The sequence below is a fragment of the Cynocephalus volans genome, chromosome 10 (assembly GCF_027409185.1).
Source record: "Cynocephalus volans isolate mCynVol1 chromosome 10, mCynVol1.pri, whole genome shotgun sequence".
Taxonomy (NCBI): Eukaryota; Metazoa; Chordata; class Mammalia; order Dermoptera; family Cynocephalidae; genus Cynocephalus; species Cynocephalus volans.
In genome coordinates, this window is record NC_084469.1 from 9,322,824 (window position 1) to 9,333,302 (window position 10,479).

The 10,479-nt window shown below is 40.6% G+C and overlaps 1 protein-coding gene across 5 annotated transcripts in view; it reads right to left on the bottom strand.

The window, feature by feature from the left end:
* SPAG9 (sperm associated antigen 9) overlaps positions 1-10,020 on the bottom strand; it is a 130,404-nt gene extending 120,384 nt beyond the window's left edge. For 4 of the 5 annotated variants that reach the window (XM_063112695.1, XM_063112693.1, XM_063112692.1 and 1 more), the window contains exon 1: positions 9,513-10,019. In XM_063112695.1, the coding sequence (XP_062968765.1) occupies positions 9,513-9,815 (303 nt within the window). In that variant the 5' untranslated portion in view covers positions 9,816-10,019. Of the gene's footprint in view, positions 1-9,512 lie in introns of all 5 variants that reach the window. The other variant, XM_063112694.1, reaches the window with a different exon arrangement.
* Between the last annotated feature and the right edge of the window lie 459 nt (positions 10,021-10,479).

Here is a 10,479-nt window from a genome sequence, read left to right on the forward strand (position 1 = left end):
CAGCCAGCCACAAAACAAAACAAAACAAAAAAAGATTCTAAACAAATAGGTAAAGTTAAGTTTTTGGCTGACCGGTTAGCTCAATCAGTTAGAGCACAGCCTTATAACACCAAGGTCATGAATTCCGATCCCCATACTGGCCAGCTGCCAAAAAAAAAAAAAAAAATTTAAGTTTTGGCACTTAATCTTCACTTGTGTGGAAAATTTATTCATACAGACCCAAGTTATTTCTCAGTCAGTAATTCAGAGACAAATATTTGTGGCTAAAGTGAATAAAAATACAACAGAGAAACACTATCATGTTTAAGATAATCAGAGAATCAAGGTGCTAAAGGGACTTTTAAGATCACCTAGCCCAACCTTTGCAAATACAGAATTGCTAATATATTTCTGACAGTAGTTCCAATGATCTTAATATTTCAATTTTTAAAATGCATAAATATTTCTAGAATATCTACTATACATAGGACAATGTAGGTAGAGTCTGAAATAACTGCAGTCAGGAGAAGTCATGGTTTTTCTGTATATGCAAAAGTCAAAAGGACTTACTGAAGAACTTTTTGGAAGTTTTAGCATAACTTGGCACCAACAGTAAAGACAATAATTTGAACGCACAAAGAGAACTTTAAATGGTTAGGCTTAGCAATTTGACCTTTAGCATATTTGTCCATCCAAGCAACAAATATCTATTAAGTATCTACTGCATCCCAGTAGTTTGGTGGGGGAATAAAAGCAATAGGTTAGTTTGATATGACACTGGAAAAACATTAGCTGTGGAAGAATATAAAATAGGCAAAATCCATACCTGAGTGTTCGTAAAAGACATTCCAGAATTGGAAACTGAAGATGAATAAAATTAGGCAATAGAAGAGAAAGACAGTGCCAAGGAAAGAAACAGCTTTTATGAAGGCCTGGAGAGAATATTTTCTTCAAAACAAACTCAAAGTGTTCTGTATGGCTCAAAAAAGGAACAGATGAGACTGACATGATAAGGGACAGCTGGATCACAAGGCCTTGTATGCTAGGATTTAAGTCACTTCAAGAACTTTAGACAGAGCCATTACGGGCTTCTAAGTATGAAAATTATCTGAAATGGGCTGACTGGTTGCTCAGTTGGTTAGAACGTGGTGCCAATAACACCAAGGTCAAGGGTTCAGATGCCTCTACCCACCCCCCCAAAAAAACAAAAGAAAATTATCTGATCAGATTTCCATTTTGGAGAGATAGATAGTTTATAGGTTGGCAATACCAGAAGCACAAAGATCAATATGCGACAGTTTTAGTTGTCCATTCATTTAATCGGAAATAGTCACTTGGTATTTCCTATGTGCCAGCTCCTGAGATATAATAGTGAATGACATAAAGTTCCAACCCTAGGAAGTTTGCATTCAAGGGTGAGAGATGTTGGTAACCCATACCAGAGTAGTAGAAATAGATCTGGAAAGAAGTAAAGAGATCCCAGAGATATTTAAAAGTTGAAAACAAAAGAAGGTAGCAATGAGGGTGAGGGAGAAAGAACAGTTAAATACGGTGACCAGGGTTCTGCCCAGATGGATGGCAGTATTCTTCACAAAGATAAGGAACAAAGGAGAAGCAAGCTTGGAAAATAAGTTCAGTTTGGATATGGTGGGAAACATTCACATCCAGCAGACAATGGTAATACAGATCCCAAACTCCAGAGAGAGAGAGAGAGAGAGAGAGAGAGAGAGCTGTCCTTAAAGTTCTTAATAGACTGTCAGTTCCATGAGGGAAGGACCTTGTCTGTTTTACTTACCACTGTATCCCCAACGGGCAAAGTATCAGGCACATAGTTAGCACTCTATATAAATACCTCTTAAATGAATGAGAGATATATTTTGAAATAATCAACAAATGGTAATTGAACCCATGGCAATGGACAATACAAGTTAGGCAGTGTGCATTGTGAAAACTAAAGGGGACCTTCGAAAGAAAGAACGCCAAGGAACACCAACACTAATGTAAGAGGAATCCACAGTGGTCAGATAGGTGAGAGGAAAATCAAGAGATTTCAGTCATGCAACCCAAAAATAATGTTTCTTAAAGGAAGGAGTGGCCCAAAGTGTCAAACATTGCTCAGAAGTCAAGCATGAAAAGAAATGACAGAAAACAGAAGAAATGCATTTATGAGAGCTACTTACTTTTCTGAATTTTCAAGAGTCATCAGTAGTGAGAAACTCTGAACATAAAAGCCTAAAGTTTCAGACCTAAATAATTCTTCTCATGAGGTGAATTACTTACTGCATGGGCAGCTTAACTTTTTATAAACTTGTTCGTTCCATCTAAAGTACCTGCCCGCCCCCCACCAACAAAAAGAACAGAAAAAAATAAATAAAATTTTAAAAAAGAGAACGTAAATAAATAAAATACCTGCCATTTTACTCTTTATCCCATCACCCTGTTTATTTCCTGTGTGGCGTCTATCACAGTCTGTAATGAACTGACTTGTTTACTCTTTGTTATAATATAAACTCCAAGAAAGCATGGGCTACATTCCTTCTGTTTTGTTTGTGGCTACATTCCCAGAGCCTAGAACAGTGCCTGGCTCAATAAATATTTGTTCTTTCTGAGCATCTACATGTCTGTTTATCTTTCTATCTACCTATAGAAATGTGATAGGGTAAAAACTAGATGGTCATGGAGTTCCCATCCAGCCCTTAAAAAAAACTGCAGAAAGAACAAGTGAAAATATATATATATTTTTTGTCTTTTTCGTGACTGGCACTCAGCCAGTGAGTGCACCAGCCATTCCTATATAGGATCCGAACCCGGGGCAGGAGCGTCGCTGCACTCCCAGCGCTGCACTCTCCCAAGTGCGCCAAGGGCTCGGCCCTGAAAATACATTTTAAAGAGTAATAACAGAATCCAGAGTAGCAAAAATTCTAGACCTAGCCCCTGGAGGGAATCTTATCAGCAGGACCTCAAATTACAGTTAAAAAATTTTTTCTCAGGCTATGTAACCCTAGTGGAGAAGGTAAGCAGTCAGAAATAACATATCCTGGAAATATATAAGAGTAAACAAAAGAAAAAAAATTATTAGTGAAAACATCAAACATAGAGTCAATTTCTCAATTTCTGTATCTCAAAGTTTCAAAAGGGAGAAAAAACTCCATGATATTTTTAATGTTATAATTTAAAAATAAAACTAACCAATTTTAATTCAATTTTATAGATCTCAAATTTAAATTTCTTATAGAAAAGTAGCTAAACTGCAAGCACTCACTTCCTCCTTTCCAGATGAGTTACACTGATGCACTATAAAAATATTCACAACCTATTCATCTCTATGTACCTGATATATACCATGATATCTTCTAACTGATATATACCAAGCTCTTAAAAATTAATCCAGAGGGCTGGCCAGTTAGCTCACTTGGTGAGAGCAGGGTGCTGATAACACCAAGGTAAAGGGTTCAGATCCCCATACTGGCCTGGCAAAGAAAAAAAAAATTAACTCAAATTAAATATTAAATAGTATTAGAAAATGTTCTCAAAGGTAAATAACATTGTGGTTATATGGGTGATTACTCTCCTTTTTTAGGAAATAAACATGTTAATTACTAGGAGTGAAGTGTCAAAATGTCTGAAATTTACTTTCAAATGGGTTCAGCAATTAAAAAACATGTGCATGTATATGTGTGTGTATGTGTGTATGTGTATGTATATGCACATCCACACCATATATCCACATAAACAAATAGATAAATAAAACAACTACTGAATCTAAATAGTGGGTATACAGATGATCAATGTACTTTTAATTTTTCTGTATGCTTGAAAATTTTCCTAATAAACAGGTGGGTCAGTTTATTGGCCTTAATTTAAAAATTAGTACTTTAAAGTCCCTAATAATAATAATAGTCTGTCTCCAACTTCAAAACTTCTCTATTGTATTGATTAATATGTAAATTCCCATGGTTCAGTTCAACATTTTTGGGCATGCCTATTATGCCAAAATACTAAGCACTGGAATTCCTAAGAAAATAAAACACAGTGCTGTATTCAAACCAAAAACTAAGTATCACTTGCTAGGATTTCAAAATGTAAAACAAAATTTACATACATACACTTCTAAATATCAGCTTTTTGAATTACATAAATTACATAAATTATTAAACTGGGTCTATGTTGATATTTTGACCTTCACCTAATAATTTATTTAGGTAACAGCTGTATTCATCATGAGTGCTAAGCAGAGCAAAAAAAAAAAAAGGTGTTTTTAAAATAATTCAATCATTAGTCAATGGAACGAAAGAACACATTTGGTTAGATTCTAATACCAGTTCAATAAAAATGTGAATGTCACTATAGCAGGGACACATAATAGTATTTTTTTTTTTTTTAAGGCTGGTCAAATCAAGCAGTGGGAGAAGAGAAAGAACATGTATTTCCATAATAGTATTTCACTTAGATATCTACATTCAGAAATCTCTGGGGCTGCTGGCCTATTAGGTCATTTGGTTAGGGCTGGTGTTATAACACCAAGCTCAAGGGTTTGGGTCGCCAGATCCCCATATAGGCCTGCCAGCGCCCCCTCAAAAACACCAAAAACCAAAACAAACAAAAAGATTTTTAAAAAAAAAGAAATCTCTGAAGGTAAAGAAAGGATAAGATCTGTCTTAAGAGCTAAACAATGGGTAACTGATTATCATTTCAAAAGGGAACAACTTTCCCCCCATCCCCTCACCCCCCAGAAAACAAACAGAGATTGTTCATTTCAGAAAGTGCCTGGAAGCAGGGACTGACTAGGGGCAGGGGCTTATCTAGTCTGACTTGGGGCAGTGTGAAGCTTATTCACATGGTTTGGCAAGAAAAGCAATGGCATTTTTTAAAATATAAAAATGCATTTTAGGGCTGACCCCGTGGCGCACTCGGGAGAGTGTGGCGCTGGGAGCGCAGCAGTGCTCCCGCTGCGGGTTCGGATCCTATGTAAAGATGGCCGGTGCACTCACTGGCTGAGCGCAGTACGGCCGGTCATAAAAAGACAAAAAAAAAAAAAAAAATGCATTTTAAAAAATATGAAGTGTGGGCCAGACTGTGGCTCACTTGGAAGAGAGTGGTGCTCATAACACCAAGGCCACAGGTTCAGATCCCTATATAGGGATGGCCGGTTAGTTCACTTAGGAGAGAGTGGTGCTGACAACACCAAATCAAGGGTTAAGAGATCCCCTTACCAGTCATCTTTAAAAAAATAAATTAAAAAAAAAAATGAAGTATGTTTTAAAAAGTATTAGCTGTATGTACAAAGTAATTTACAGAGATGAATGAAGCACTAAAATGTATTATGAGCATTCTATAACTAAGATTTAAATGAATAAATCAGAGTATAACATAACATTCCAAAGCACTGCTGACCTTTTCTCTAGCTGAACCAATAAAGAAATTAAGTCAGCACCTGAGATAATTCTTAGATCAAAAACCTTTAGTCTGCTGATGATACCACAAGGTACTGGTTTTCAAAAGCCACTGAAGAGGTACCAGAGCGGCTTCAGTGTTTTGTTTTTTTGTGTGTATGTCTGTGTTACTGCCCTGTACGGGGATCGGAACCCTTGACCATGCTCTTCTAAGCAAGTGAGCTAACCGGCCAACCCATAAGAAACTGGACATACCAGGGATGGAACCTGAGACCTCATACATACAAGCATGCACTTTACCACAGAGCTACACGCTCAATGTCACTAGTTTTAAAATGAGTTTGAAAACTTTTAAAAGTAACATGTATACTCAAACATGTAAGATGCCAACCAAAAGTTAACATACCATGGGCTAGCAACTTGTTCTTTGTACTGATAGCTCATCTGTGCATATAACTGAACTGCCTTTCACCTGTTGCTCCACTGTAGTGAAATAAAACCTAAGTTCCTTAGGACACTGAAGTTGACAGAATTAAGGCTAAAAAATCAGAAGAACCATCATAATTACTAATGTAAATACAAGTGATTCCTGCTAAAGGCACAAAATAAACTAAATGTTGAAGTAACAGTGCGATGTCTGCCTTTTAACTTCCTAAATCCTTAATAGTCACCATCAATAATTTTAATAAGTATACATGTAAAATTACTCCTTCACTCCTATCACTTCATATAAGTCACAAAACTCAGTGAAAAGTCTTCAAATTTTCCCTTCTAAATATTTATTAGGGAATAATTTACATGTTGTTGTAAATTATTTTGTAAACAAACCAAAATTAACTTCCTCAACAGTTTTAATTAAAATATTTTTGTGAATGAGAACTATAACATCCAAAAAAAATTGAATGTCAATGCCTATTTTCCCACCCAGAAGTCTTATCCCTCCCCATTCATACATACTTCCAAAGAAAACAGCTTCATTAAAGTCTTCATATAAAACAATTTTGTTACTGCTTTAAGTGCTGAGTCATTGGAGAAAAACTAATTACAAAATTCTCAGTAGTATCTCTCACCTCTGCATTTAATCACCTCCATTTTTTTTAAGCAAAATCAGTAAGGGGATCTTAACCCTTGACTTGATATTGTCAGCACCATACTCTTCCAAGTGAGCCAACCGGCCATCCCTATATAGGGATCTGAACCTGTGGCCTTGGTGCTATCAGCACTACACTCTCCCAAGTGAGCCACGGGCGGCCATAGAAGTTTTCTTTTTTTAAAGTAAAGTATTCAGATCCCCATACAGGCAGGCCATCAAAAAGCAAACAATATTAATTAATTAATTAATTAAAGGAAATCATACCTATTTTAAAAGAATCAGAACTTGAACAAACAAAAACATATAAAAAAATAAACATACTCAAGAATAATATCTCCCTACAGATTATTTTCTATCCAGATTTTTTTAATCCAATTTTTATTTTTTTAAAAAATCACTGACAAAAATAAATTATTCAGTAGATTCACAGGGCTTATTCTGGATAGAGTAGACAGGAAGGTCTTGTTGAAAAGGTGAAATTTAAGCTCAGCAGAAAATGAGGAGCTCCAGGGGAAGAGCATTCTAGGGCAAGGGAACAGCATGAGTGAAGATGTTAGACTGGCTTGGTTAAGGAATGAAAAGACTGGGACAGGGAGCCCAAAGGGAAGAGTGTTGGGTGATGAGATGATGGATTTATTGATTAGTATTTGAAACTGGTCCAAATCTACCTAAAATCAGGCCTCTTTTAGGTTATTTTTATAGAATCACCAAAACAGCAGACTAACTCCACGTAAGGGAATTTGAATAAAAGCAAAGAAAAAGACAGAAAGTATTCAAATTAAGTCCTATCATTATAATGAAGATTAAAGTTCTGATTCCTTGCTGAAAATTCCAGCAAACGATAGATTATAGCACCTAACACACTCCCATTCTCACCATTTATATACCCTCATAAACATTCTCACCATTTAAAAACCCTCCTAAATTTCCACAAAGGTGCTCAGAATTTACTTCACACTCTCTGGTAATGTCAATTTCCATGATTTCAAATTACTTTTGCTGTAAATAACCTGAGGCACTTTTCTGTAAAAGCAGACTCTTTAGTCTCCATATAAAATAAACAAATAAAGCACTCAGAAAATTAAACACAGACTTCAGTCTGCATATTGACCTAAGAGAGACTGAATTTCTGGGTACTAGGCAAAACTCGATTTATGATCTTACATGAAGACTGATAAGGTGATTTTATGTTCATGGTGTGAGAACTGGCTCATCTAGCATTTCATCAGTGTTCTGCATTCTCAGGTCATGGCCCTTTACCCAAAGGTTTCATTATGGAGAACTTATAGATGGGACTGAAAAAGTATAAACTACAAAGAAGCTCCTTGGATAACCTACTTTTCAGAAGTCATTTACTTAAGAAATTAATATAAAACCCAGAGCCTAGCAGTTAGTCAGTTTTATTTTCGGATTCTGCAACTTGTGGTAGATGACTTTCTTGGCATGTTTGACCTTGGCATTTTGCCCTTGTGTATATGGACTGACAGGAGTTTAAGGCTGAGGGAGCATTTATTTTACCAGAGGTGACAGGTCGGGCTGGGCCTGCTGTGTGTATATGTGGCTGATTCCTAGTCTCTTCCATGGACAACCACACACTGGCAAGGGCCTGTATGAGCATGAAGAGGCGGCAAGCCATCTCAGAAGTAGTACTTGACCTCAGCTCTATAAACAGTGCTAATAAACTAGTAGAAATTGTAACTCCCATCTTTATTTGCTGTTTCAACACTTCCTTCCCTAAGTACTTGGAAATATTCTTGAACTGAAGTCAATTTTGTTTGACAAATTCAATGGCATTCCATTGAGACAACCAGATCGCAAAAGCAGAACTAAAAATCAAACTTAAAGAAAAAAGAACTATTTAAGCGGGTGCAAAGGTATATGCGACAAAACAAAGTTTAAACGGTGTTACTGTTTAGTGTTAGGAAATGAGCTTCTAAACAAATCTCTGAAAAACTTTTCAAGTATTTTTGAAAACTAACACGTCGTTCCTTCAATAATTATTTAGACTCCTTCGATCTCCACGTATTTAGCCAGGAGTGCTACTTGTAGATGCTTGAGAAACAAATAGGATAAACAGGACATTTTGCCTGCCTTAGATAAGTTCCACAGAAATAATGGAACACAGCCTGAAAGCTAAAATCCTTTACACTCTAAAGCCAAGGACCTATCACTTGCACCCCAGAGCTCCAAAAGTTTCACAGACTCAAGGTGAGGGCACCAAGGCCACTGCTCAGATGCTAGAGCTAACAGCCTGACAAGTGCACTTTTAAACTGGAGTCTGAGAAGGAAACTCAGACGGGAAAGTATTGCCAACAGTCACCTACACCTCCACAACCCCGCCCCACCAGTACTCTTTATAAATAAACAGAAGGTTTTTGTAGGGAACTGTCCAAGGTTACCACCTGATATGGAAGAATGCTTTGATGTGGCACACCAATAAAATAAAAATTGTATACTCTATATATTTATTGGGCATTGCTATACAACATCTAGGTGTTGACAAATTGTCAACCAAGGCACATAGAACATAAAAGAAAACCTCCTTTCTCAACAGGATTAAAACGTCAAGAAGAAACTGACCGAAAGAGGGAGATCTCTAACTTCCCAAAGCAGCAGCAACCCCCTGGAAAGGTACTGGAACCAGCGGAAGTTACACATCCAGGACAGAAGTTGCCCCCTCTCCAATGGTAAAAGTTTGAACCGCCACCTGACTATATTACGGTGGTCGGAAACTTCCCTAAACAACAAGAAGCAACCAGACACCTTAAAATCGGCCAACCCCAGGTGCCTCTCAAGCCAGGTTGTCGCTTCCTCCCCGGGCCTTGTTTCTCCCATCTTACTCCTTCTCCTGGACACTCACTAGCCTGCCTCAGCTTCCAACGCCGGCCGGAATCCCGGGGTCCCCCCAGGCCGCCGGGCTGGGTCCCGGGAGGACTCGGCCTCAGGCCCGCCGTCCAAGAGGCCCGGCGCGCCTTCCGTCCCCGGCCGGGCCGCGACCCTCGGGCCGGATCCTGCGGCCTCCGCCCTCCCCGCCCGCCGGCCCTCACCTCCTCGGCGTGCTTGCGCAGCGCCTTCTCCCGCTCGTACTGGGTGATGAGCTGCTCGTTGTCGTCCCGCAGCAGCTCCAGCTCCACCTGGTGCTCCTGGTCCTGTGCGAACACCGAGTCCAGGTTCTCCAGCACGGCCACCACCAGCGGCATCAGCTCCTTGACCACCTCCTCGTCGTAGCGCCCGATGAGCCTCTCGAACTCGCGGTAGATGGAGCCGGCCAGGCCGGACACCCGCTCCGACATCACGGCCCCGGAGCCGCCGGGCTCCTCCTGGTATACCACACCGTCCTCCAGCTCCATGGTGGCGGGCGGGCGGGCGGCCCCGGGCGTCACCGGCTGAGGGGCGGCACGGGCCCGCACGGGACGGACCCGGCTGGGGCTGAGGCAGGGGCTGGGGCCGGGGCCGGGGCTGGGGCTGGGCCCGGCGGGGTGGGAGCCCGGCCGGAGGACGGGAGGGGTGGGGTGAGCGCACTAGCCCCAACCACCGCTGCACCAACTGCCGGGGCAGCCGGGCCGCGCGCGCCACACGTCACCCGCGGGGCGGGGCCGGCGCCGCGTCTGCTCGATGGGCGGGGCCCCGCGGGAGGCCAGGCGCGGCCGGGGGCGGGGCTAAACGTCATCGTGCGCCCGCAGAGCGGGCTAGTGGCGTTAATACCCGGCGCCGCGTGGGCGCTGCGGTTGCCAATGGGAAAGACGGTGAGCGGAGCCGGGGGAGAAGGGGCGGCCCAAGGCGGATTTTGCAGGGAGATCCCAAAGGAAAGGGAGGGGTTCTGGAAGCGTGACTAGCAGTCGGGAATTAACATAACTAACATTTCTATTGCTTTTTACAGCTCACAAAGCGCTTTTTCTTTTTATCCTCCCAACAGGCGTGGTGCGGTAGACGTCTGGCCGCCGTTTCACAGACAAAGAAACTAGGCCCAGAAATATTGTGGTTCACTCGAGGTCACGCAGCTAGAACGGGAAA